At 46.3% G+C, this 26,957-nt stretch overlaps 4 protein-coding genes and 2 non-coding genes across 10 annotated transcripts; all 6 read right to left on the bottom strand.

Annotated features, from left to right (window-relative positions):
* Window positions 1-2,182: 2,182 nt before the first annotated feature.
* Window positions 2,183-5,316, bottom strand: gapdh (glyceraldehyde-3-phosphate dehydrogenase). The gene is made up of 12 exons (XM_049731765.1): window positions 5,202-5,316; window positions 5,040-5,085; window positions 4,127-4,226; window positions 3,944-4,050; window positions 3,777-3,867; window positions 3,582-3,697; window positions 3,417-3,498; window positions 3,176-3,327; window positions 3,014-3,092; window positions 2,836-2,919; window positions 2,656-2,753; window positions 2,183-2,546 (listed from the first exon to the last, which is right to left on the bottom strand). The coding sequence occupies exons 2-12, from the start codon at window positions 5,060-5,062 to the stop codon at window positions 2,477-2,479; spliced, it is 1,002 nt and encodes a 333-aa protein (XP_049587722.1). The 5' UTR covers window positions 5,063-5,085; window positions 5,202-5,316; the 3' UTR covers window positions 2,183-2,476.
* A 1,592-nt stretch (window positions 5,317-6,908) lies between these two features.
* Window positions 6,909-8,588, bottom strand: nppcl (natriuretic peptide C-like). Of its 2 annotated transcripts, none has more exons than XM_049731842.2 (3): window positions 8,445-8,588; window positions 7,982-8,156; window positions 6,909-7,558 (listed from the first exon to the last, which is right to left on the bottom strand). In XM_049731842.2, exons 2-3 carry the CDS (start codon window positions 8,081-8,083, stop codon window positions 7,265-7,267), a joined length of 396 nt encoding a protein of 131 aa, XP_049587799.1. In that variant the 5' UTR covers window positions 8,084-8,156; window positions 8,445-8,588; the 3' UTR covers window positions 6,909-7,264. The 2 variants fall into 2 exon arrangements, with proteins under 2 accessions (XP_049587799.1, XP_049587800.1); XM_049731843.1 differs by having other exon boundaries at window positions 7,982-8,131; window positions 8,445-8,581.
* Window positions 8,443-21,977, bottom strand: ncapd2 (non-SMC condensin I complex, subunit D2). Of its 3 annotated transcripts, XM_068651795.1 has the most exons (34): window positions 21,841-21,977; window positions 21,400-21,519; window positions 21,158-21,233; window positions 20,966-21,024; window positions 20,700-20,875; window positions 20,099-20,241; window positions 19,795-19,922; window positions 19,511-19,634; window positions 19,246-19,393; window positions 18,958-19,155; window positions 18,756-18,890; window positions 18,608-18,695; window positions 17,544-17,739; window positions 17,356-17,474; window positions 16,839-17,036; window positions 16,593-16,767; window positions 16,136-16,220; window positions 15,918-16,054; window positions 15,365-15,497; window positions 15,220-15,295; window positions 14,932-15,141; window positions 14,676-14,836; window positions 14,081-14,192; window positions 13,827-13,950; window positions 13,591-13,746; window positions 12,385-12,562; window positions 12,207-12,301; window positions 11,890-11,970; window positions 11,270-11,453; window positions 10,496-10,658; window positions 10,219-10,341; window positions 9,741-10,062; window positions 9,458-9,616; window positions 8,443-8,599 (listed from the first exon to the last, which is right to left on the bottom strand). In XM_068651795.1, exons 2-32 carry the CDS (start codon window positions 21,515-21,517, stop codon window positions 9,980-9,982), a joined length of 4,182 nt encoding a protein of 1,393 aa, XP_068507896.1. In that variant the 5' UTR covers window positions 21,518-21,519; window positions 21,841-21,977; the 3' UTR covers window positions 8,443-8,599; window positions 9,458-9,616; window positions 9,741-9,979. The 3 variants fall into 3 exon arrangements, with proteins under 3 accessions (XP_068507896.1, XP_049587378.1, XP_049587379.1); XM_049731421.2 differs by having other exon boundaries at window positions 9,458-10,062; XM_049731422.2 differs by having other exon boundaries at window positions 9,458-10,062; window positions 21,789-21,956.
* On the bottom strand, window positions 18,265-18,555 carry LOC125975901 (small nucleolar RNA U85). The gene has a single exon (XR_007484096.1). It is a non-coding gene; the product is annotated as a small nucleolar RNA U85 (small nucleolar RNA).
* Window positions 20,321-20,639, bottom strand: LOC125975903 (small nucleolar RNA U85). Its single transcript, XR_007484097.1, has one exon. It is a non-coding gene; the product is annotated as a small nucleolar RNA U85 (small nucleolar RNA).
* Window positions 21,978-24,095: 2,118 nt separating the features above from the next.
* On the bottom strand, window positions 24,096-26,842 carry ing4 (inhibitor of growth family, member 4). 2 transcript variants are annotated; one of them, XM_049731793.2, is made up of 8 exons: window positions 26,692-26,842; window positions 26,236-26,307; window positions 25,980-26,146; window positions 25,794-25,908; window positions 25,608-25,719; window positions 25,372-25,516; window positions 24,866-24,927; window positions 24,096-24,777 (listed from the first exon to the last, which is right to left on the bottom strand). In XM_049731793.2, exons 1-8 carry the CDS (start codon window positions 26,726-26,728, stop codon window positions 24,738-24,740), a joined length of 750 nt encoding a protein of 249 aa, XP_049587750.1. In that variant the 5' UTR covers window positions 26,729-26,842; the 3' UTR covers window positions 24,096-24,737. The 2 variants fall into 2 exon arrangements, with proteins under 2 accessions (XP_049587750.1, XP_049587751.1); XM_049731794.2 differs by lacking the exon at window positions 26,692-26,842 and adding an exon at window positions 26,435-26,631.
* Between the last annotated feature and the right edge of the window lie 115 nt (window positions 26,843-26,957).

Genomic DNA, 26,957 nt, shown 5'->3' with positions numbered 1-26,957 from the left:
GTTTAAGTAACTCCATACAAGTTATCTCACTTTTACTTAATATCTGTTGAAGTGTTTGCACAAAAGGTATCCAATTATTTACTCAATAATAGTATTGTGTGAAACTTAGCAAGAAAGTCTAATTCCATTGTTTCACAGGAAAACGGCACTCAGCACACTTGGAAATATCTCATCACAGACGAGGACGAGGCTGCCAACTAACTGAGGACAGACTCTGCCCTACTGGGGTCACGGAAAGGCCAAGGTGCTGTCGGCCCACTTCATTAGCTAGGCAGCGTTGCTCCAGCAAAAAACTCCCCTCCCTTTAGTAACCAGGGCAACCCAAAATAAAAAGAGGAGACAGCAGACTAAGAGGTCAGAATTGACGGAGAATGTAACCAGAACGCTCTCTGCAGTTCTCCTCACGAGTAAAACGAATACTGGTTGTTTTCTCCTCTTTGTTTCTGTTTAATGTCTGATGGTACTTAGACCTGACAAATTTCCTGCTTGTTTCCTCCACCTGTATCTGAAGGTAGGCTTGAGTTAGGTCAAAATTTGAAAACATTTCCCCACCTGCCAGTGACGCAAATACGTCCTTAACATGGGGTAGTGGATATTGCACAGTGCACCGCACTGGGTTGATGCTTACTTTAAAATCTCCACAATCTCCCTTTAAGTGTGCCGATTCCCTCTGCAAACCCTTTCTCATGAGTTCTGATTAGCTATGACAGTCTAGATGTGGTATTATGAGGACCACTATTGTCTTTTGATGCCAGACGTAAAGCTTTAATAGTGTGCCAATCTAATGAGATCTTTCTTAACCACTCACATCTGACTAGTGGTGCCCCCTCCTCTTATCAACAAATGCTGAAATACAGAGACAAACAGAGACAAATGAACCAACACTGTCCCATTGTGTCGTAGTTCCCCCAAAACTTCAAACCAGGTTTGTTCCAGACTCTCCCTGAAGGAGACAGTAAAGATGAAAAACTTCGCCCGAAGCTATGTCTGGTGGCCCGGTATGGATAAACAAATTGAGAACCTTGCCAAATGCTGCTCAGGATGCCCAAAAAGTCCAAAACGCACCACCACAAGCACCACTTCATCCTTGGGAGCGGCCATCGTCGCTATGGCAACAGGTGCATATTGATTTCACTGTTCCATTCATGAACTTTATGTTCCTGATCGCTGTTGATGCTCATTCCAAGTGGCCAGAGGTTATCAGGATGAAGGACATGGGAGGGAGACATGGGGAGCAGACATGGAGATGTCATGTGGATCATATATCCTGGATATGCAACCAAAGAATGGCACTTCATCTCCAGACGTCCCTGGTGGTGAAATTCAAACTCCTGACACTAGCACTCCAACTGCAACTGAGATTCATGATTCCGACAAAATGTCTGCCTCTACCCCAGCATTCTCCTGAGAGGCACAGAATGTCCCCCAAGACTTGTAATTTTTACATTATTCAACACAGAAATTTGTTAAAATTAAAACAGGGCTAAGTCTTTATTTGAAATGTTTCATAAATACAGGTACTGTTTTGCTTTTTATTTACAAAAATATGACTTTGGATAATTTTAACATGATTATTTTTCTTTATTTTGTATAGTAGTGCTCTGACCAGGGCAGCAAAGTCTACTGGTTTAAACACTACAAGAAGCACGGACCTACATTTATAGCCTAATTTATATTTATTCCACGCAATTATTTTAACAGTTATTCCCATAGTTTAGCCTTGGTTTGAGTGGACTTTAAAAAAAATTATAGTATGTGCTGTGGTACAGTAGACCCCCATCCATCGCAGGTTCAGGGCTCACCGTTCATACCACTGTCGTCCACTAGATGACGGCACTTTATCGTTTGTCGAACTAAGAGTGAAACGGGAGGAATTTCAAACTCATCCTAGTTTTGATTGAAGATTATTACATGTAAAATATACTTTAATCCTGTCACATTATTTTGTGCGACAGGTTTTCTTTTGAAAATTCTGCAATTTTGTTGAACATTATTTTTGCCTTACCCATATTATATTTTTGTTTTACATGTAACGGTAAATGCTATAAAACCATTTTAAGTGCATTGGTGACTAGCTCTCCTTGCTCACATGTACGGTGCATTCCAGTTCCTTTATATAATGTCATATAATTTTATATTTATGTCATTGGATCGTGTTGAATGCCACACAACAGGCCACGAGTCTCACAAAGAGGACTTTTTATTTCTCCGCCGACTGCACTGCTGCAGCACCACAGACACTCAACACCTCCTCACAAACGCAGAACAGGACATTTCAGAGAAGGAAATCTTTACAAATCATTCCTTTGTGATCTGTGGATAGGTGGGGGGTGGGGGTTCTCTTCCCAGGCAGAGGGTTTCGTCTAGTAAACGCAACAAGCCAGAGCTCCATGTGTACAGTGTTAAACTTTTTTGTTATTGTACATATGGAACCCTGATGTGGAGAATGTGGCAAGGTGCAAGCGCCAGAGTAGATTTACTCCTTGGAAGCCATGTGGGCCATCAGGTCGCACACGCGGTTGCTGTAGCCAAACTCATTGTCGTACCTGTGGAGAGAGAGAAAAAAAAAAAAAAAACTCAGATAAATGGGGGTGACATGGAAAGCTACTTTTACTTCATTACAAATCAGTACTTCTATTTAAGAGCCACACATACCAAGTGACCAGCTTGACAAAGTGGTCGTTGAGGGCGATGCCAGCGCCAGCATCAAAGATGGAGGAGTGGGTGTCGCCGTTGAAGTCTGTGGACACAACCTGCAATGGGGGACGTCACACAATGTCGTTTAACAACATAAAAATAAAAGGAACAAAACAATTGAGTAAGACAGCTACGTACCTGGTGGTCCGTGTATCCCAGAATGCCCTTCATGGGTCCATCAGCGGCAGCCTTCACCACCTTCTTGATGTCATCGTACTTGGCCTGGAGAAAACGGAGATGATAGAATTGAGCGTAAAATCTAAAACATTTGCTAGTCAAGTCATTTCTGTAATTCCGGCTAAGTAGGACCACTCACGGGTTTCTCCAGACGGACAGTGAGGTCCACCACGGACACGTTGGGGGTGGGCACACGGAAGGCCATGCCGGTCAGCTTGCTGTCAAATTGACACAATTTGACAAGTTGCCTCGAGTGCTTCTCATAAATAGTCGGCTGATGGTTTTATTTTTGAAACGTTACCCGTTCAGCTCAGGGATGACCTTGCCGACAGCTTTGGCAGCGCCCGTGGAAGCGGGGATGATGTTCTGGCTGGCACCGCGGCCGTCCCTCCACAGCTTGCCGGAGGGGCCATCCACAGTCTTCTGGGTGGCGGTGATGGCGTGAACTGTGCTCTGACGGGTGAAGGCCACACGTCCGATGATGAGTTCAAACGTGACATGTTGGTATTAAATCTTCACAATTTGTGTATTTCGATTCTCACCATCAGGCCCTCAATGATGCCAAAGTTGTCGTTGATGACCTTGGCCAGCGGGGCCAGGCAGTTGGTTGTGCAGGAAGCGTTGCTATGACAACAAACAGCAAAGGCATTAAAAGAAAACTCAAGGGTAGGGGGGAACGACATTGAGTCACGTGGGCAGATTCTCACCTGACAACCTTGAGGGAGTTGTCGTACTTCTCGTGGTTGACCCCCATGACAAACATGGGTGCATCGGCGCTGGGTGCCGAGATGATAACTCTCTTGGCACCGCCCTTCAAGTGGGTCTGTATTTGAGGTGGTTGCAGATATGAGCCATTTTGTCAGAAAGCAGTACAGGGCAGATGAGAATCGAATTATACGTACGGAGGCCTTCTCGATGGTGGTGAAAACACCAGTGGACTCGACCACGTACTGGGCACCAGCATCGCCCCATTTGATGTTGGCGGGGTCCCTCCTGCACAGAACCAAAACTTCATCAGCATTTCTTACCAAATCCATTGATTTTTTTGGCAGATCCTTTTTGGACTCACTCGTGGAACACGGTGATCTTGTGTCCGTCGATGACCAGCTTGTCACCCTCAACCTTGACCTCACCGTGGTAGCGGCCGTGGGTGGAGTCATACTTGAACATGTAGACCTATGGTGGTGGTGGGGTGAAAATCAAAGTCCTGACAATCTGGACCCCGGTTCAAGACGTAAAAGCTAAAACTCACCATGTATTCCAGGTCGATGAAGGGGTCATTGATGGCCACAATCTCCACCTTCTTGGAGTGGAAAGCAGCACGGGTCACCAGACGACCAATGCGGCCGAATCTGGCAAGGTTAAAAAAACAAAACACTTGAATATTTTTATATGGCCTTTAGGTGGCGACATGAGCTGCGCAATTAGAACAGGGGTGGGATAACCTTTGCTCTTAAGCTTTCTGAAGGTTACATTCTTAATATCAAATCTCAAAGAGTGACATGAAATTTGCTACAATGGTAAACATGATGGTACGGCTCTAAATTTGTTATTCTTCACAAGGGGGTGCCACAGAGCTCTGTATTGGGCCTCCTCTTATTTATGATTTATATAAATGAGTTAGGGCTCAATGCGCACAATGCAAATTTACATTTCTGTACCGAGGACAAGCTGGTGGTGGATTAACTCTTTTTCAGGCTGTCGAATTCTTCCCTACTTTGACGAAATGAGAGGTCAAATGTGCCAATTGTTGTAATGACGACAAGCGCCGTGTTTGATCAACACTTGTTACTTTTTAACCGGGGAGTTCAAAATACACTCCAGAGGGTGGGCGGATAGAAGGCAGACATCCAAGTGAGCCAATGGAAGTTGAGGGCAAAAAAAAATACATACATATGTTGAACTGCTATCGGCTAAAGGTCAAAGTGCAAGCGACTGGGATGGCTCCATTTTATCAGTACTATTATTACCCAACAGTGCACATCACGCTGTGAGGCTCCCATACAAACATGGTCATCTCCAGTCATCCACATCGAGTGGTGCGGTTAAAAATAGCTCGACATTTTCCCCTTGAGTGTCCCAAAGGCTCACTTGGAGCAAGCGCAGATTACCTTGCAACACATGTGGACATACCGAGACGCAATAAATGCACAAAGAAGTCTTACCCGTTAATACCGACTTTCACCATTTTGCTTGAGTTGAGTAAGTCCTCTGCAAAGACGAAAGGGGAACGAAGAGGTTAGTCAACAAAATTGTCAATCAAGGACCAGGTGCTTTCAATTCAGTAGTCCGGTTTTAAGTATACAAAAGACAAATTTTTCCATTACCGTTTGTGAGATGCCTGAATCTGTCCTGCGACTCCAGGTGAGAGTGGGGGAGTGCAAAGTTGAACACGGCTTTTTATAGCGATGCAGACTTTGAAGCCAAGCCCCCTACCCGCCTTTTTTTTCTAGACACACACCCCTTCGTGGCCTTCTGAATGTCAAGGTCAGCCAGGCTGTCACGTAGTTAGCAACAGGCCTCTTTGCACCCCACTTTGCATTTGCTTCATGTGACACCATAAGCGTCCGCATTGTGCACACAGGCAACGCCCGCCGCGGTTTCGTTTTCGTCTTGGGGTCCATCGCTGACCTTCTCAGCAAATACACGTACACACATTTACACACACAGGCAGATGTATAAAGGGGAGCAGACTGGGGATCGGATCTCTTCCTGCCTTACAGTGACATTTCGTGTCCAAAGACCATGACCCCTTCTCACTGATAACTTATGCAATAGTATAGCAAACATGTATTTAAAATACTGAACCTCAGTAAATGAACCCAAGTGTCAAAGCAGTTGTTATGACACTTTTAAAACGGACCGATTGCCAACATCATTTGTAGATCAGGTAAAACGTGCCGAGGTTGCAACTTGAGTCTTGCCACATCCACAGAACAATGTGCAATGTTGAGTGCTGACTTTTTTTGTGTGCGCACTATCAGCTGTGTGTTTGCAGACGTGCCGTTGTGAAGCGGTGGTGGCGTGCACACCAGCACAGCTGAAGAACCAAAAGCTCGGCCCGGGTGCATGCCGCACTGGAGCTTAAGGTCAAAGAGGGGAAGTAAAGGGCAGGCTAAGATTAGACGGTGGCTGGCTGCTCCACACTTGGACAGTGGACGACATCAGACTTTGGGACTGCTCAACTACATTCGAGCATCACAAAATGGATATGTGTTTCTCACACTGCGATGCACAGTGGGCCTATTTATGGTATACGAGGTTACTTTGATTACATCAGATTACTAGAGGAGATCATGTTTCCTCCTGCCAAAGAGGATAAGGTAGCCATCCCAAAGGAGTGATTGGCTTCTCGGTTCCAGACAATCCTCAAACCGCAATTCCATAGAGAATTTGTGGAGTGGCATCAGAAATGTTTCTGTGGCAAAATCAGGAAATGCATACGAGATAAATTGTATTGTGCTGTATTAACGATTCAGAGCAATTCAAAACAGTTGCTTACAGTTTGAGATTGTAAAGAAACAACTGAACTGAGCAACTAACTGTTGTTAGTCACCTAAATGTTGTTAGTCACTTAAAATGTTGTACAGAGGCTGCGATCAACCGGAGTCACGTTCCTTGTTTGGCATGCACAAACTTGGCCAATAAAGCTGATTCTGAAAAGTAATAATTCTCATGTCATTTGATATTTTGATGCATTATGTTGTCAGTGGATTTTTTTAAAGGCTGTGGTTGATGCGACGACAAAAAAATGACTCACTAAAGCAGCCTGAAGCCAGGATAGAAGGCCGGTGTGAAGTCAAGGCACGGCACCTTGTAGTGAATGCACAATTGTAAATAAACTTAAGCTGCCATCTAGTGGCACATGAGAGAAAGGCAAGCATTGACAACTGAAATAGTACAGCGTAACTCCATTAAAAGTGAATAAAATGAAAACAAATCGTTTATTTTTTTTTCTGCCAGAAAGGACCATGGTTGCTTTACCTCATTTAATTGTGCTTGTGTACCTAATAAAATGGCCAGTGAAACATTCATAAAGTCAAAATCTATTTATTAGTGCAAATTATGAGTAAACAAAGAGCAGGAAGTGTGGACACGATGGGCTGCTAAACTTCTAGTTGTTATTTTACTACTACAACTTGCACTTGTGACGAGGATTCCACACATCACAACACCGGCCGGTCATTACATTGGACTAACACTATTAACCTCATTTACAAAAAGAAAGACGGGTAATGGCAAGAAAATGCTGCTTGATGTGAAACATATTGAATGAGTGAAATACTACAGCGCAACTAACTATTCAACAGCCACAAAGGTGCCGACTAACACACGCGTAAACTTTCTTTACCTTCCCCGTGTTCCCAAAAGGATGACACCAGTCTGTTGACTAACAACCCAATCCGCTCATAGACCCGATCCGATCCAGCTTGAGGCCAAAGCAACCTCGGTTCCAGCCCCTCCGCGAGCGCTCCGACTCTACGGGCTTGCGATTGACCAGGGCATCCCGGAGGAGGCGGAGCCAGGGGGTCTCCGGCTGGACATCGGCCCATTTGGCGGGAAACTCGGACGCTTTGGCCCCGGAGGACAACGTGGATTGCTCTTCGGCCGGGCTGCTCAGGAGGTTCTCCAGGTCGTCCATAGTCAGCAGGTCGTTATAGCGATCCATGAGCTGCTCCATTAACTTCACCGCAACACAAGTACAAATTCGATAGAGGAGACTAATTCAATTACGGAGACATTTCATTACTTTCTCCTACGCATCCTTCAACAAGCTCCTTAGCCTGCTGACCTCCATCCTGGGGAGTTACTTAAGTAGACTTTTCAGATATCTTTATTTGGCTATGTATTTTTTTTTTTTTTTTTTTTTTACATTTACCCTCTATATCTAAAATATATATATATATATATATATATATATACTTCCTACTACTTTGTCTAAATGTTCTTTTTTTTCTTTCAACCTTTGCAGATGACAACAAGCAAGAGGAATAGCAACCGCATAGAAAGATGAGATTTTTTGGGGGAAATAAAATAATTGATTCATTGTTACTTATCAGAGTCTTGACTCATTTGTGAGCACTTTAGCGACTTGTGGCCGTCCTACCTGAGGGCTATCCGGGGAAGGGTGAAGCGCGCGAGCCTCAGGGCTCTCCATGGGGGCCAGGATGAGCAGGGTCGCTCCCAGCAGCACGGAACAAAACAACATGGCGACGGAGATGGAGAGCTCTTGCAGGTCGACTGGAGAACACACTGGCTGCAAAAGAGTTCGTTTTTTTTACCTGGCAAAAAACAAAAACAAAACATCAGTATTGTTTTTTTTACTTTTGTTTCAAATCTAAAAAGAGCAACAAACCCAAAAGAGCAATTTCTTGCTCCAATTAAAGTGTCTTAAAACAATTCATTTGAAATAAACAAACTGACAAATAAGAGGGAACACTTCATAGTTATTTTTTCAACCATCCCAAATATTCCAAAAAGCAATTATTTGTCAAACTACAATCCTCAACGTTTGGACTAAGTGGAGAATTTTTTTTCGTAAAAAAAGAGCAAAAGCAAATCTTACTCACCTGTTGCGTGCGCAAGTATGTGTGGCAGTCTTGTGCGCTCAGCGAGTCTTCTCCATCCCCGGTCTGGGCTACCTCTCACTTGCCGGCACCTGCCGAGAGCATCACTATCTCTCTGGCCTGGCCCCGCCTCCTCTTCCTCCTCCTCCTCACCCACTCTGTGGTGGAATTGAAATTATTATTTCTCTCCCCGCCCTTCTCCTCCTCTACTTGCTTTTTTGTCCTCCTGGCAGGGGCATCAACAGAGATACGTTTTATTTATTTTTTTGGGGGGGTTCTCGCATTCATTTATCTTTCATCTGTGCAAAACGATTCATAAATGACATACTGATGATCTGATGTCATGAATTCTACTTGCTTCAGATGCTGTTGGCCGCATACGTAAAAATCTATTTCTCGCTAGCATTCAGCTAACCAAAAAATGATTATAATGCCCCTTTTTTATTTTTCCAAATGTAGGCAAGCATTTCTCCCTTTTTGTCTCCGGTTTTTGGCAGCGTGCACTGACTGAGCTCTACTCGCCTTTGGCCAAGTTACAGTCTGTCAGTGCCATCTGCTGCCCACAACCACCCGCCGCTAAATTACAACACAAGCGAGAAGTTCAACAGCCTCTAATTATTTCAACTACATCCTCCAGTTCATCAAACATCTCAAGGTAGCATCTAAAACTTGAAACATACATGTGAAATAGAGGTTGATTTAGCCTAAAATGGAGAGGAGTCGTATTGCGAAGCCTCCGTTTGGAAAGTGGGGACTTTACATAAGCATTTATGAATACATACGAAGAGAAATTCACCCCGCTTTTATGTTTTTTGGGAGAGGACAACATGTGGGGGCAAGCAGTAGGCGAAAAGGAGAGATTAGCAATCATGAGAGGGAGGGGGGGAAGGCAGTGAGGGAGGGGGGTTGCATGTGATGTCAGTGGCGAGATGAGCACTGTGGGAGGAAATCTAAAAAAAAAAAAATTTAAAAAGAAAAATGTAGGCAGTGAGCGTAAAAGGGGGGGGGGAACAGACCTTGGAAAGATTGCTGAGTGAAGTCAGGCCAACCTGCTATGAAACCAAAACGTCAGAGGAACGACGGGGAAAGAGCGGATTGTTAGTATGCACACAAAGTCAGAAGGAGAAGCCAGTGTGATGGCGGGAGCGCCGCGGTGGGTGAGGCAGAGCGGAAAACTGCAAGGAAAAGAACACAGGTGGTGACACATCACTGTCCAAACACCCAAAATCAGGCTGAAGCAAAGCAGCCTGAGGAAAAATAGTTAAGAAATAACTAAATAAACAAACAAGCGAGTCCTACCACTGAGCTGACAAAATGACTCCAGATGGATTTTTTCAGCACTGTGCCACCATTTTGAAAAGTTCTGGTGCAAGCCAGCACACAGGTTGGACGGTGATGCGACAAAAGGACACCGCCGCTCAGGACGTTTGAAACAACCACATCAGGTGCGGGTTTATTAAAAGACACCTTGATTAAATGGGGCACGTTAATCGGTATGATGGTAGTAAAAAAATAAAAATAAAACAATTAAAAACTGTTCAGTTTCTGAGGCGAGCTCGTCGAGATGTACGGCCAATCGGCGTGGTGACTTTGGGGGTTTCGCTCTCGTCCAGCACGGCATCTGATGAAAGATAAAGATTGGAGCGAGATGAAGGTGAGCGGGATGACAACTGTCTGGTTACCTCCACCAAGGAAAGCAGTGAGACACCACTCTCTTAGAAAAGAACCTCAATTAACGCCAACGTCTTGATTCAGTTCCTAGTTCGGATGGACTCACCCTCCTCGCTCTCCTCTTCGTCACTGCTGAAGGTGATGACAGGTTTCTTCTTGGACTTGCGAGTTCTCTGAGGCGTGACAAAACTGTCGTCGAACTGGCTGGAAACTGACGACTTTGACTGACCTGGATGGAACGAGAGACAGAACACGGGAATTTTAGTTGAGCTTGGTAAAATAAAATGGGGGGGTTAAAAGCACTGATCTCAGACGATTAATCGGTCAAGCCCTAATTAATTACAGTAAATATACATTTTTAAAGACGAAGACGATGCACAGACCTCGCTTGGACTTGGCACGACCTCTTGCAGGCCTTGGTGTGACCGTCTTGTTAGTGGCCCTGCCCTCTTTTTGATTTTCTTCCTCCATCTCAGGGCTTTCCACGTTCTCCAGGCCTCGCGTGTGGACCGCAGTCAGACGCTTCTCAAAGTCGTCCACTTGGCTCTGTGACAAGTTCATATTACATTCAAATTATATTTACTTATAATACTTATATGGCGGCTTGGTGGCGCACTGGTTAGCACGTCCGCCTCAGTTAGGAGAGTGCCAGTTTGATTCCACCGCTGACCCTCCCTGTGTGGAGTTTGCATGTTCTCCCCGAGCACGCGTGGGATTTCTCCGGGTACTCCGGTTTCCTCCCGCATCGCAAAAACAGGCTTGATAGGACGACTGAGCACTACAAATTGCCTCTAGGTGTGAGTGCGGATGGTTGTTTGTCTCTGTGTGCCCTGGGATCGGCTGGCAACCGCCTACTGCCCGATGACCGCTGGGATAGGCTTGAGCACGCCCGCGACCCCCGTGGGGACAAAGCGGTACAGAAAATGGATGGATAATACTTATATATTTCATAAACCTTCAGGGAGCCATAAGAGGTGTAAATCGTAAATCCGCACACCTTTTTGTTTTAGAACTTTTGCAACGTTTTGGTCTAATTTTCAAATAAAGATATTGTGCCAATGCAAAAAAAAAAACTTGACTTTTTGCTGCATATCAATATCAGGCTCCTTAGCCATAGTCGTTATTGGGCCTGGGGGGGGGGGGGGGGGGGGCGGCACCTTGAACTGGATCTTGGCTCCTCGGCGCAGCTTGGCAGCGATGGCGAGCAGAGGCTGGTAGACGCCGGGCTCGGTCAGCTTGTCGCTGTAGCACTCCCAGCATTCCTGCAGCCTCTTGAAGCCGCGCTCGCACATGGACAGCAGGGACAGCGAGACGGCCAGGTCGCACCACTGGCGCTCCGTCCTGCGGAGTAGAGATGACCAATTTGAGGCCACTAAATCGGATTACAAAATTATGCAAATGGGTACGCCGTTCTGGATCTTTTACTCGTGGATTTGGCTTTGTCGTGGCATTTGGAACAAATCGCATTTGCTATCTATAATTCACTTTGCCACTGAGTAATGTAAAACGTCCTTCCTTGGAGTAGGGATGAGTCAGAGGTGGAGCCGAGGCGCAGGTTTCGGCCCATTGTTCCACCTCCGTTCTCAAACGGCGCGGAAAGACAAGATGAGTGAAGGTTATGTCAGCGTGTGATTAATAGGTGAACTGGCATTAAATGTCAGCTCGCCTCTTCACACACACACACACACACAACTAATTAGCTGACATGCTCACAATGGGCAAAGACAAAGGCGACGCCACGACAGAGCCGCGCCACACGCAATGCTCGTGCGCTCACCTGGCGGTCCTGAAGCGCTGGCACAGTTTCTCTACCAAAGACTCCGTCTGTCTCTCCTTGGTGATGTACGAGAAGAGCTGTCTAAAAACACATAGATCCGGCAAATATTGAGTATGCAATATTTGTGATGATTACTACTTCTGAATATTTTATACTGCGCAGTTTTTTGTTTTTTTTTTAAATAAATATTTGATATTCAGTGTGTCAAGTAGTCATCGATACCAAGTACCGATACTACTAGTACTTTTGATATGCAAAATTCACCCTTGCCTTGATATACTCCAGAATCGGACAAGTCATAACGGCAGCCGACTCACTTCATGATGGTGTTGAAGTCGTCTGAGCTCATGGCCCTCTCCGGGTCAGACAGACGGCTGATGATGTCCGGGAGCAGGTTGTAAATGGCGTTGTCCTGAAGGTGGAAGATGATTGGCAGGTAGCGGTGCGTGAGAACCCCATTGTAATTCCAAACCTCAAAGCCGTGGGAGGGCGCACCTTGGAGGCCAGCTCGTTGAAGAAGTTCAAGGCCAGGCTGGATATGTGTGGCTCGGGGTCAATTAACAGCACGGCCACCTCGCTGACTTGACCTTTGACCTTCAGCACATCCTTAAGGACCAATTGTGTCAGCACTGTCACAGCCGTCTGCCTCACAGACGGAACCTCGTCGCTGAGCCTGCAAGAGGAGGATGTCGCATTAGCATAACGAGACAACCCCAAACTTAAGCGATATCGTCTGCGGTGCAGACCGGATGTGGACGTGGCATCCGTCCATCTTCTATCGCCCTGGGTGAGCCGAGTTTGAGAGGAAAAAATAAAATAAAATAAAAGTTTGCCTCAATCAAACTCAGCCCACAAAAGAAAGTCATTAAGCGTTGCTCATTTATGCCAAGGAGGGGGGATTTCTGGCGGAAGATCAGAAAGGTGTGCACACCACTCGCTCTTGCCAATGCACGGGCTTACTGCAGCAATGAACGAGGTAATTAATTCTTAATACGCTTATCTGGAGGCCCCAAGGCGGCAGCAGCAGCGGCGGCGACGCCGACAGCTCGGAGGACAGTGGAGGTGTTTGTGTGGGAGACAATTAGGGGGAAATTATCAGGTAGGCAACACGAGGAGGGCAAGGAGGCATTAGAAAGGAAGTGAATGTTGACATTTCCCAAACGCCGAAACGCGGGCGTTGTCGTGCGTTATAATTAAACACATAAAACGAAACATCTTGGCTTCCAAGTTGGCGGCGGGGCTTTGACTTGAGAATCCATTAGTGTTTTTAAAGTCAACTTCTTGACACAAGTGTAAATGATTTTGTTTCCGTCCTACTCTCGCAGCCGCTGTGTATAATTACAGCAGAGTGACCAGCCGCAGTCTGTTACACGCTATTAATTAAACGCTTGAAGGGAGAAGACCTTGTCTAAGGTGTCACAAGCCACGGTTCATAGAGCGCTGGGCTTGTTGCCATAACAACCACGTGAGTTTGACCACACATCCGTCTCAAGTTAGTTAATAAAAATGGAAAGAGTCAACTTCCGCTCATCGTGATTCAGTGGAGTGTATGAAGAGCAGAGTGATGCAAAAAAAAAATTTGAATAAGACAACTGCCCACACAGCTTGTGCGATCAACTCACAACAGGCCTGAAATTGTGAGAAATGAACGCTTGCGTGGCAGCAACCTGTTGATTGGACTCAAAAAGCCAGGCCCATTACCTGGCGTATAAATTCTGGGTCCAGGGTTCCAATATGTTGGGAAAGCGGACAGTTAGGTCTCCCAGAGCAATGATGGCGTTGGCCCTGACCACGGGAAGTGCAGAGCGCTCCAGCACTGTGAACATTAAACGGGCGTTCGCCTCACAAACAGATGGGCTGGAAAAGGGGAGAAAAAAGAAGAAAAAACCCCACCAATCATTATCCTAATGATTCAAAACAGCGGGGAATGTGTTTACCTAATCATCATGTACTGCGAGAGAGCCAGACAGGCCGCCGTGATGAGCTGAGGGTGGCAATAGCGTCCGGGTGAGCTGGATACTTTCACCAGCAAAGGAAGGAATGCACTCAGCAGGTTCTCCTCTTAAGGAGAGAACAGAGTTGGCAGGGTGCACGCAAAACACCGCATTAGCATGTGAATGGAGCAGCGTGCGTTTAATGAGCAACTAAATGCAGGACAAAAGAAGAGAAGATTGGATGTAATTCTTGTTACCAGCTAGCAATTCCGTTTCGCAAATCTTCCTGATGAGCTCGGCCTCCGTATCGTCCGCAGAGGCGCCCACCAAGCCCAGTTCCTCCTCCATTGCGCTCTCGTTTGCCGTTAGCTGGTGGAAAATTCAAGAGTGGCGTAACTTTCTTTTGGCTATCACAAAGCTTGACACTTCATCACACAGACTTCATCTCAAAACTGATGTTAGTAAATGATGAGATGGACACAACAAATATAAACGCTACTTGTGTCTGTCAATGTTTTAAATTTAAACTAAAAAAATTGCCACGAGAAATCTGTGTCCACTGAGTTTGACTTCCAAAGATTTATTTTTTTCTGCGAGCAAATTTCACAAACTGTATTTCTTTAATCTTTATATAATGATAATAATAAAAAATAAATAAAAGAACTCAGATGGCACAAAAATCAATCATCAAATTAAGGACATTGAATTCTTGAAACAAATTTCGTGTTAAAAATTCTAAATGCAACTCAGACGAGTGCTATATAATTTTTTTCCCTCTAAATAATGACAGCAGATGCAGAACAGCAACCTCTAAGAATGTCTACACGCGCGTACACAGCAGTGGTGGCACACCTTAGCTTTGCCGGGTGGAGCCTTTTCCTTCTCCTCCCGCTCCTCGGTCTCTAATCTCCGCCTCCGCAACTCGCCACTCACGCTGCGCTCGAGGTGTGACACTTGCCAGAAGGCCACGCAGCCACACAAAGCCAGCAGCTGAGCCAGACAAACACAGTTCACTGTGGGAGAGGAGAACACCGGTGAAGCAACAGTGTGGGGTGGGGATATAAAAAAAATAAAAAAATAAAAAATAAATGAATAAATTGTCGTTCACCTTGCTCGCCAGCCTCTTGCGATCCCTCCTGTGTAGGGGTGACATCCTTGGGGTTAAGCTCGCTGCCTTCACGAATTTGATCCAGCAGGAGTCGTGCGGTGCGTTGGATCAAGCGGGAGCACAGCTGATCAGGAGATTCAGCCAGAAAGTAGGTGAGGCGGACGGCTTGCTCCATGAAGCTCTGCCAGTGCGGGTCCTCCATCATGGCACCTGGAACGAGCCATCGCCCACCGTCAGACGAGTGAAAACATACTGAGCAAAAAGTAAAAAAAAAAAATCAATAAATACCTTCAGCAATTGCTTGTGTAAGGCGGGTAAAAAGCACATGTTCTTGAGGCAGTCGGAATGGGGCACCTTTAGATTGCTGGTGAAAGGAACATTACACACTTCAGAAACTTCAAAGGCCATCAAGAGTTTCAATAAACATGCTTACCCGAACATGGTCAGTGATGCTGCAGATGGTGATGACGGTGTCTCTCGCCATAAGAAAGTCTTCTGTGACTTTTTCTCCCAAGGCCACCGCACAAAGCGTGTCTAGATTGCTGAGGACCACCTCCCTTTCTGCCCTGTTGAGAAAAGACAAGCGCCACAAACGAACGTTATTACGCAAACGGATGGCCTACATTAACTCGAGCGCCGTTGAGGTGGCCTCGCCGGCGCTCGGCCAGATAATGTACGTGGGAAGCTGGGTTCGAAGAGAACCGCATTGAGATTTAATAGGTTGTGAATGTTGCCGACTGGGTGAAGACATGCGGCGGTGTGGGCGGACTGCAGATAGTCTCGCTTTACTCTTCCCCGCAGCGGTGGAAGCCTTTGAGCAGGCGGGGAGACACTAAAAATATTCCGTTAAACACATTCCCATGTATTTGGCCGTGACTTGGATTCCACGGAAAAGCCACGGTCGATTAGCGTGGTGTTACAAATGAGACGATTTGACGCAGGAGCGAGATTGGGTGGTGACGTGCATCGTCCAACGGTTGTCTCACCGTGCAGCCATGCCCAGCAGCAGCACGGCAGCTCGCCTGTACAGAGGCGAGCTTTCCGTTTTGCCGGTGAACCTCCCCCACAGGACCTGCACCACCGTCGACTCCAGGCTGTTGCCACTTCCGAAGAACTCCTGCACCTACAGTGACACAATTGGGACGTTTTGTGGTTAGGTGGCTGAAAATCACCACGTCGACACATTCGGGAATAAACGACTCACTATTTCCTCAAGGCACTGAATCGTTCCGAGAGACGCGTCCACCATCAGTTCTGACAAACTGTCCACAAGAGTCTGAGCTTTCACCCTGGCGGGATAAAATAAGATAAGGATGAATATCACAAATTCACTCGATTGAGCGCCTCAGCTTAAAGTAAATCAATAAACGGAGAAGCTTGAGTGGAAGAACCAAACTTTGCATCGCATTTCAATTATTGAAAGACATGATAGGACCTTGTACTGCATAGTTGCTATGGCGATGCTATTCTACCATTACTTCATAGCATCACACATCTTTAGGGGAAGGCTTTTATTTAAGGGCTTCATTCCATAGCCAAATTGTTATTTATTTAGACTCTACCGCCTCCTCGACTAAAGGCAGTTACAACCGGCTGGTGGCACCACACGTGACCTTTTCCAAAGTTGCTAGTATGTCATTGAGTGAGTGTTTTTTGCTGACCTGACAGTGTCTCCTTTGGGGTTGAGATAGAGGCGTCTGTAGGCCTGGATGACAGCATCCTTGATAGCCGAGTCAGTCGACCAAACCAGAGGCAACATTTTCCTCACGCCGCTGAGAGAGTTGGCCACGCCAAACTCGCACACTGTGACGCAAAACTGCACCGCCTCCTGAACCACTACAAAACAAAAATAACCCATCAGTAATAAAATACGAACGACTTTTTGAAAACCCTTAAAGAGCATCAACCTGAAGTGGTTTTCCAGTACAGCATGGAGTTGATGACAGAGATGGCTCTCTCCACTTGAAGGGCGAAGGTTTCCGTATCTCTGAGATACTGCACCAACATTTCCTGCTTCTTGAACTCTGCATCGTCTGCCTCTTTGTCTCCTTTCTGTGGAGTGGGAGGCAAGTGCTGACTGTGCTCGGGGGTGTCCCGGTCAGAGCCTAAGGAGACGGAACGGGAAATAAATTCTCTTAAGGATTGTCATGATTTTGACTTGTACATTAAGTGCCAATCAAAGTGACCTCCGCCATCATTTAAGTTGCCCACCCCTGAGTGACAGTATAGCGACATTGTCATGGCGGATGGTTTCCGACATACTTTAAAAGCTATTTCCATTATGAACTTGTCAATTATAATTATGCGACATCAAAAGATGTCAAAGGGACGTCCTCTCGTAACCACGAAACCCCAGAAGCGAATCTTAACGGGCCTGAGTGACGGCTGAGTGACACACAAAGTCAAGCGAACAAACGGGATGACCTATGAAGAGACAGGCCAGCGTGTCCATTAGCGTCTCGGAAGTGAGATCGGACAGGGCAGCAAACATCTCCGATTTGGCGAAGCGGCTGCGGGCCTTGATGCAGAGACGCACGGCATTCCTGCGAAGGAGAGAAGAAAATAGTCGTGTGTATTGTAAACACAGTTTTCCGACATGATAGCAGGTTTACCTGTATTTGTTGACCCGGAGGTACTGAGCAATCTTCACGCCGGTTGCCCTATCATCTTCCATCTCGTTTCCTTCCTCGACATCTGGATCCTCCTCTTTTTGCTCCTTCTCAGAATCATTCGAAGGCTCCAGCTCGGTGTCGACGGTGATGCGTACTTCAGGCTCCATGGCGGCCCACAGTTCTGATGCCTTAATTACTGCAAAGGGACAAACCCAGGGGGAGAACAGCTATAGTGGTTGAATGTTATCATAAAGAATGAAAAGGAAACCGACCACGTAGTTCAGCACAGTCCCCCGATTTGCTTTTATTTTGTCACATCCCGACGTACTTTTCATCTTTTTGTTAGATTTGTGCAATTGCGGTCTTTTGCAAAGCCTTTCCAATTATATTAAAAGGCTTTCTGAGGAACACCGGCTACACTCACATTAATGAACCCGCACAAACTTGAATGGGTTGCGTCGAGCCGGGGAAACAGGTGTAACTTTATGACTCAAAGCACTTAGAGTGAATATGTCCAATACTTTCCATTGCGGCTAAAAGTGGAAGCATTGCGTCAGTCTCTTCAAAAAGTCAATTCTTGCGGCGTGACAAAGAAGCCAGATGACGTATTGGCCGTCAGCAGGGTGAGCGCCAGGAATTAAAAGCGAGATGGAGGAAATGTATAACAAGGAGATGACCGAGCATGACCCGCTGTGTTTGGGTTGAACGGAAAACTTTTTTTGGCCCTCAGATTACCAAAGAAGCAACTCATTGCTGAGTGAAGAGTGAAAACAGCTGGGCAAACTTCAGGCCTTCACACACACACACAAACACACTGTGGGCTTCATCTAAATGATTCCTCCAATGTAACTTTCAGAGGAGAACCAATAGCACAGCCAGATTTACTGTCGACGGGCCCTTACAGCAGAGCAACAAGCCTCCCTTGCACTGCCAAGATTACCCGCCAGCTGAGGCAAGAAGCAGCCAGCTGTCGTTCACTCAGCTCGTATTCGCCTTGGTTTCATCATTGGGCAAGGAGGAGCAGGCCAGATCGAAGACCGGGTCATCAAGAATCAAGCGCTCACCCGGTGCACTCCCACGCAGCTTCTCTTTCATCTCTCTCAGCTTGGCCGTCTCTTTCTCCAGAGGTTTTTTCAGATCCGCGCTGCTTAGCTGAAAGTCACAAAGGCTTCAGCGAGGTTCAAGATGGTCAAAGATTCCCAAGGGCGTTACCTTGCAGCTGTAGGGGTTGTGCGCAATGAAGGCTGCCAGCAGCTGGATGGCACTCTTGACCACATTTATTGATTTGTCCATCAGTCTGCCCACGGCCAGCCCCATCACCTCGCTGTACCGACATAGCGGCAAGGCCTAGGAGCGGGAAGAAAAAACATTAAGTCGGCAAACAACACAAGATCTCCGAGACTCGGGAGCTTACCTTGCTGTTTACAATCCGGGCGTACACCTGCAAGACGCGCGCCCTGACGTGAGAGTGCGTGTCGTGCAGGTGCTCCTGCAGGATGTCAAAGAAGCGGTCGCGGTCAGCTCTGCTGGACTCTTCCAGTCCGTCCCCGCACAGGACGCGCACCAGGATGTCACCCAGCACCTCGCACACGGCCACACGCATCGTGTGGCTCTAGGGATCATTTACACAAAACGGATTTGTCTTCAGAAGGAACGAACGACGAACGGGTGGTGGGATGCAGGTGTTGAAAAGGTTGTGTACCTCTCCTTCCAAGTGTGTGATCAGTACGCTGATGTTGGGGATCATTAACTCGGGTACCAGTGCGCCGAGTTCAGAGAGGAAAGATGCAAACGCTTTGACACCCGAGCCCTCCCTGGCGAGCTCCTCACTTGACTTCTGGCCAATCTCTCTGAAGAAATGTTTTGGTCTTGTAACAATGGTACCTCCATTTAAAAACAATCCACCAATGTCCTCCATTGAAACGATTCAGTCATGAGTGTGTATAAAAGACCGCACGCTGGCTGACCTTATGACCTCCCCGATGATGGCCCTGACTCCGTATTCGGTGCTCCACACAGACACGGCCTGAGCAAACACAGAGGACAACTGCTCAAAGTGTTGCAGCAGCTGGATCACCTTCACGCTGGCACCTGTTGGGCAGAAGATCAAGAGTTCGCCGACATCAGCACAAGCCAAACTAACAAATGTACGTTGCTCCGAGCGGCCAGTTAGCATGGACGTTACAAAGCATTTCAGTTACAGCGGTTGCATTCGATTAAAGGAGCCCACTAAGATAAGTCGAAGCCTCACCGAGGAGGTGATTGTACTTCTTGATCAGCAAGCCGAGAAGATGGATGATATTTTCCCTGGTGGGTTTGCTCTTGACGTGGCTGATGGTCGGATTCTCGAGTAGCTTGTAGCAACAGCAGGTAACGCAGCTAAGGAAACCAGATGTCAATGAGGAACTTGGGGGGTAGACATCTGGACCTCAACCGAGTTTAGTAAATAAATCTCAATCAGACAAATTGAGGAAATAAAGTAACACAAAAGTGCAAAAAACACACACAGAAAATTTTTTTCAGACAAAGCAAATGCTGACGCCGCTTTTAAGTACCAGGTGAACTCTTCTTCAACGAGGGAAAGATTCCAGAGGGAACGGATGTCCACCTGGAGTAGCTGCACGAGAACCTGAAGAACTCGCTCCCGCTCGCTGTCCCACTGCTGGAGCCCATCGCCCGTTTTGGCCTTTTTGCCACCCTGTCCAAAGAGTGAAACTACTTTTATAGTTTATCGCTTTTTGGAGCAAAAGCAACTACTAATTATGCAATGACACAAATGCCCTCAGATTACCAAAGATTGTAGCTCATACCTGCCAAATCCTCCAAAGAGACTAGATCGTTTTGTCAACTGCTACATATAATCAAACATCACACAAACAGACATTCACACATTGTTTGACATCTCCTACCAGTCCCATCTCATTACTCTGAGGAGGCCAGATATTGTAGAAGCAACGACAACGTTAAGTGTAGGTGGGCCCTTACAGTAGTGAAATATGACTATGACACTACCAAGATTACCCATCAAACAGAAAGCAAGCGATCATAATCCCTGATCTGACAGATCACCATACTGCCAAGACTGCATCACTGGGCATTAAAAAAATAAATAAATAAAAGGTGCAATACCCTGTAAAATATTTTACCAAGTCATACCTTGCCAGGTGCAGCGATGAAGCTCTGCCTGTAAGAGTCGCTTTCGAGACACTCTGTGATTTTGCAGAGCAAGAAGACGCTCATTTTGACGGCATTGAGATTCTCTTTTCGCTCGGCTGCAGAAAAGGAGACCGAGATGAGCAACGAGGGCAGGGAGGAGGACAGGCTGCTGACAACTGCAACAAAAGTAAACAGGAAGATAGATAGATGACTTGCCGGCTTTTAATGCGAGTCCTTTTAAAATATTCAATGTGAACAACTCGAACCTTGCACCAGCAAGTCCAGAGTGTCCTCTTTCACACTGAGATCCACCGAGTTGGCATGCCTTTGGGAGTAAATACAATACTTGTACAGTAAACATATGCAATCACAAATCCCCTTTGTGGACGGCTAATGATTTGCAGATTTTGACTTTGGAAAAAAAAAATCAGTTCTATTACAGTAAAAATCTCACTCACTGTAATACACTGTAGGCTGTGTCAAAGTGTTCCAGGATGCACAAAGGGCCTTGGCTTCTCAATGCAGCCTTGAATCCTGAGTACAATGGAGGCAGATACACAAGACGAAGACCATCTTTACACATTGGGATGCAGTGAAAATGGTCGTTTTATTTAAATGGTTAAATTTTTTTAATTAATGTTATGAGGCCATATGAAGTGATTACAATGAAAACACAGCCAAACACTAAATTACCACTCACTGTGAAGATGGGACGGCAACTGTTTTGGGGAAACCACATCTTGCACGACGTACTGGTTTATCCCCCCGGTCTTGACCAGGTCACCCACGCACACGGGCACCAAAAAGTCCCACGACATCCCTGCAGAGTAGGGAAAACCCTCAATAAAAATTCAAAGCAAAAACCCAATTTCGTCAAAGATCACATTAACACCGGAAACTTTTTGCTCTTGTTTTTCTTTGACTAACTCAAGAGAAATCGAGAAATACTATGTGTTAAGACGTAAAAGAAGGAAGAACTTGAAGACTAAATTCAACCAAAAAATATGAAAACAAACGCAGCTCTTAAACTAGACATGCTAACTGCCGTTAGCCACGTTTGTAGTGACGACATTACGGCTAAACACTCACAATTAATTGTTATCTGGCGAAGGCCTCGCTAAGTTTTGAACATTCAACATACTTTTATTATTCGCTCTCCCGTCCACTGCGTCGTCGACCGTAAGAGGCGAATGTTTTCACACTCGATCCCCTGGTCCGCAAACTGGGTTTCGACCGCCCTCGGATTTTCAAATTTCTAGCACATCGCGCCAAATCGTAGGCGCTCTAGTGACGTCATATATGAGCGACAATTGTTCAAGGATTAGATAAACCGCAAAATAGCGCCACTTACAGGGAAATGCTTATAGTGAATCCACCAGGTGACTTCTTTGGTTTACTGTGAATTTAATTTATATTTTGAGGGCTGTGAATTTAATTTATATTTTGAGGGAATATATTCAATCAATCTACCATGTATCCTGATGCGCTCTATGGGGCACTTTTAAATCAAGGTAATGAATGGAAATGAAATGGACGCACGTAGCCTTTGGCGGGGCATTCAGACCATCACGGACTACAAGCCCGCGCCGAGGAGCTGTGAGGGCGACGTCCGTCTGCTGAACGATCTGAACCGCTTCTTTGCTCGCTTCGACGCCCAGAACAGCACTTGCCCGCTGAAGACCACTCCCCCCCCCCCCCCCCCCCCCCCGCACGAGCAGCCCCTGCGCCTCTCTGCCGACGGTGTGAGGAGGGCGCTTGCCGCTATTGACACCCGTAAGGCGGCGGGCCCGGACAACATCCCGGGTCGAGCGCTGAAGGACTGCGCTGGGGAGCTGTCGGGTGTCTTCACGGACATCTTTAACGTTTCCCTGCAGCAGGCCATCGTCCCCTCGTGTTTCAAGGCTGCCACCATCGTTCCTGTGCCGAAGAAACCTGCACCGTCCTGCTTCAATGACTACCGCCCTGTGGCACTGACGCCCATCATCATGAAGTGCTTTGAGCGGCTGGTCATGGAGCACATCAAGTCCGTTCTCCCCCCCACCATTGACCCTTTCCAGTTTGCGTACCGTGCCAAGCGGTCCTCTGAGGATGCCATCTGCTCTGCCCTCCACTCGGCCCTCACCCACCTGGAGAGAAAGGACTCATATGTGAGGTTGCTGTTTGTGGACTTCAGCTCTGCCTTCAACACCATTGTGCCGCAGCGACTCATCTGCAAACTCGACGAGCTGGGCCTCAGTACCTCCCTCTGCAACTGGATACTGGACTTCCTCTGTCAGAGGCCTCAGGTGGTGCGTGTTGGCGACAAAATCTCCGCCAGCATCACGCTGAGCACGGGGGCCCCCCAGGGCTGCGTGCTCAGTCCATTGCTCTTCACCCTGCTGACGCATGACTGCACTGCGACCTACAGCGACAACCGCATAGTGAAGTTTGCTGACGACACGACTCTGGTGGGTCTCATCACGAAGGGCGACGAGACTCGGTACAGGTCGGAATGCCACGTGGTGCAGGGACAACAACCTCCTGCTGAACGTCAATAAGACCAAGGAAATCATTGTTGACTTCCGAAAGGGTCACACAACACACCTGCCGCTGATCATCGACGGTGCTGTGGTGGAGAGGGTGAGCTGCACCAAGTTCCTGGGGGTGCACATCAGTGAGGACCTCTCCTGGTCCGCAAACACCTCGTCACTGGCAAAGAAAGCTCAGCGCCGCCTGTACTTCCTGCGGAAGCTCAGGCGTGCATGTGCTCCTCAGGCAGTCCTGTCTACATTCTACCATGGCACCGTTGAGAGCGTCCTCACCAGTTGCATCGCTGTCTGGGGTGGTAACTGCACTGAACAGAACTTGAAGGCCCTGCAGCGCATAGTGAATACGGCTGGTAAGATTATTGGTGCTTCGCTCCCCTCCCTGAAGGACATTTACACCTCCCATCTCGCCCGCAAGGCAACCTCGATTGCCAGAGATGTGAGTCACCCGGCTCACTCTTTGTTTGACCTTCTGCCCTCTGGGAAGAGGTACAGGAGCCTGCGCTCCCGCACCACCAGACTCGCCAACAGCTTCTTTCTCCAGGCTGTTAGGGCCCTGAACTCGCTACCCCCTTCTGCGTAGCGTGCGGCACTGTTGCGCTATTTTCAGGAATGTCTGCTGTACGCGCACTTGCTCCTTTTTTTTCTGCTCCTCTTATTTATTTATTTATTCATTATTTATTCAGCACGCTTTTGTTATACTTGTTTACTTGTTTGTCTGTTGTGAGCCATGTCTTGTCACCGTGGGATAGGGGGGAACGAAATTTCGGTTTCTTTGTGTGTCTTTGGCATGTGGAGAAATTGACAATAAAGCTGACTTTGACTTTGAAAAGCCATACCCCCCCCTAAAAGAAAACACAACAGACAAGAATTTGAGGTAGTAGCTGTATTCAAATGATTGATAACACAATCACATCCTCCCTCCTTGTACCAGTATTCCAGCTACATCGATGACAATTCTTTTCACAAAATGCTTTGCACTCTAAACAGCACTCGATCAAAATGCTAAAATAAATTCGTCTCTAATAAAGGGATGACTAATACTTTCTCATTTGTGATCACACTATTTTTGTCTTCTTACCTCTCAAACAAAACAGTGAGGTTTGTTCGCCATGGCATAAAAAAGGAACTACACAACAAAGAAACAAACAAAAAATTATAAATGGCCAGGTTATTTTTTTTAAGAGAAAATACTTTACATTTTGCATGTGAATAGTTGTTGCATCATGCAAATTCAAACCATTATACCGTTTGGGGAAGTTGTAGTGTTTATTATTTAAACAAAACATTTTAAGAGCACCAATGTAACTAAGTGAAAAAAACATTTTTTAAATACACCAAAAATCACTTCATAAATTCGGCACACACTGCATCAGACCAAGGCAAATACAAAAATAAAGGGGTAAAATGAAGCACCTTAATGTTAAGGATGATGAAAAACAAAAAACAAATCCTCATTCAAGACGAATCACACCCACCCCTTGGAATCAGCGTTTATTCCAGGACAACTGTTTTATTTTCTCTTTCTGTCTTGGGAGCAGCGTGGACAATACCTGCATGAAGAACATAGACACTTGGATTACATTGCATGAGTAGGGAAAAGAGATTGGCCAGAACATTGTGAATTCACGGATTTCTTACCATTTGCCTCGTGGTTTGGTGGTCAGACCCACACACGCAAAATGGAACCACTCAATGGAGCACTGCAGACAAAAACTTCCGTGTAAGGCTATAACATTAAACTCAGAGGCTTGGATCAATTTCACCCAGGAGACATTGCCCGTACGTGTCGTCTGAGTAATCAATCACTCAGCGTGTCTGCCATCTGTGACCTTATTCAAAAGATTTGCCATTTTCCTTTCATTTTTTTTGACATTTTTGCTGCTTCTATAAAATGGCTATTTGCTTACTGACAAAATAAAAATAATGGGCCAAATACATTACGGAAACTGACATGATACATTTACTAGAATTTATAGTCTCAGTTGCATAGTGAATGATATGCACCCATGCATTTTACCCCCCCCCCCCCAATAAAAAAAAAAAAAAAAAAGAATGTTACGGTTGGAACTTATTAAATTGTGTAATAAATAGTAAATAATACAATGGCAATTCGGCTCACGCTGGACACGAGCACGACGACTCACATCAGTGTTGTCGCAGCCGATCATCTCGCCATAAGACACCTGATGGCACAGACAATAGGTGGGCTCGTTGGGATCCACTGGCATGTCCAGCACATCAGATGGGTGCACATTCCCAAAGTTGGCGGAGGGGGTGTTGAATTCGCCCCTGATGGCACCAAAAAAAAAAAATTATTAGGCCTGGAAAGCCAAAATGTGACAAAATAACAAAGCAGCCAAATAGCAGAAGGCAAACATACGTTTGAAGGAGTTTGACTTTTTTCTGGGCGCTTTTGGGACTGCCGTCTTCATCTGAGCTTTTGACTTTAGATCTCGTTTTAGCCGACTTCTTTTCCTTTTGTCTGGTGTCAACTGGAATTACGCAACATGGTAGATTAACTGTCTGGGCACACAGGAGGAGGCATCCATATTGACGCGACACAAACCTTTCTTTCCTTTACTGGAGGTGGAATCATAATCTGTGCTCTCGATCTGTTTTTCCTTCAGGTCGGCTTCGAAACGGGCCAGGTCTGTGTCCAGGCGTCTAATGTGCTTGTCCACCTAAACATGAACGCTTGTCATAAATTTGATCAAGCACACGCCAACGTCATTTCAAAACGTCTGACACTCACCATCTCATAGGTCTGCATGGCCAGTTGCACTTTGTCATCGCCAAACTCTTTGCACTTGCTGTATGATTGCTGGATTTGCCTCAGTATGGACAGCTTTTGCTCGGAGGAAAGAGTCCGAGCATTTGATGTGTATTCTTTGGCAAGGGAATCTATCTGTCCTTTGAGATCTGCAGGAGACCGTTAACATTGAGTATTTATTCTGTAAACACAACACTGCTGTAGTCCACGTGTAGATTCTCTAAAATTCACTTCTCACCTTCTGTGCGTTGATCTAAATCCCGCATCAGATTGAAGTTTCTCTGCAACTCGAAGGGCAAGTTCTCTATGCCTGGTGTGACAGAGAAAAATGGATTAAAGACATGTTGACAATAAATGGAGTCAAAAAATAGGCAAAAGTAGCTCGCTCCCGTTTATGTGCAGCTCAATGTCGACGGGTTAGTTTCAAGCAATCGTACCAATAATCAAGGCCCGGTATGTGTATACTTAAAGGGTGTGTTGATGGACTAAACGCGAGGAACTGAACGTTGAGTCGCCATTTTAGTGACAATCCAGCAAATAGACTGAGCCGGGCGCTGCCGAACGGTTGGGGAACAGATGAAGATTCACGTTCCGCCCGTTTTTCGAAAGCAAAGTAACGACATTATATTCTGCTGTTATCGCTCTTTTCAAAGCGTCACATCACGGATGTGTTTTATCTCGATCAATAGCTTACTGTCCAAATAATGCTCCAAATACATCCCCGCCGCCATCTTGGAAAATGTAAACAACACAGCTTCCGGTCACCCGAGGGCGGCATCTGATTGGTTGTTCCCACACAAGACGCCGATGGAAGATTTTGCAGTGAAAAGTTCCGATTTAGAAAATTGCAAAAGTAAGATAATCGATGTAAATTAAGGTGGGAATTCAGTGTCACATTACAGTTCAGTCCCAAACTTCCTGCGAATAATGAATTGGATGGGAAACAGTGGAAATAGGTTA

This window comes from Syngnathus scovelli, chromosome 9 (assembly GCF_024217435.2).
Source record: "Syngnathus scovelli strain Florida chromosome 9, RoL_Ssco_1.2, whole genome shotgun sequence".
NCBI classification, from domain to species: Eukaryota; Metazoa; Chordata; class Actinopteri; order Syngnathiformes; family Syngnathidae; genus Syngnathus; species Syngnathus scovelli.
The sequence above is the reverse complement of the archived record's forward strand: the minus strand, read 5'-3'. Positions and strand labels throughout refer to the sequence as shown.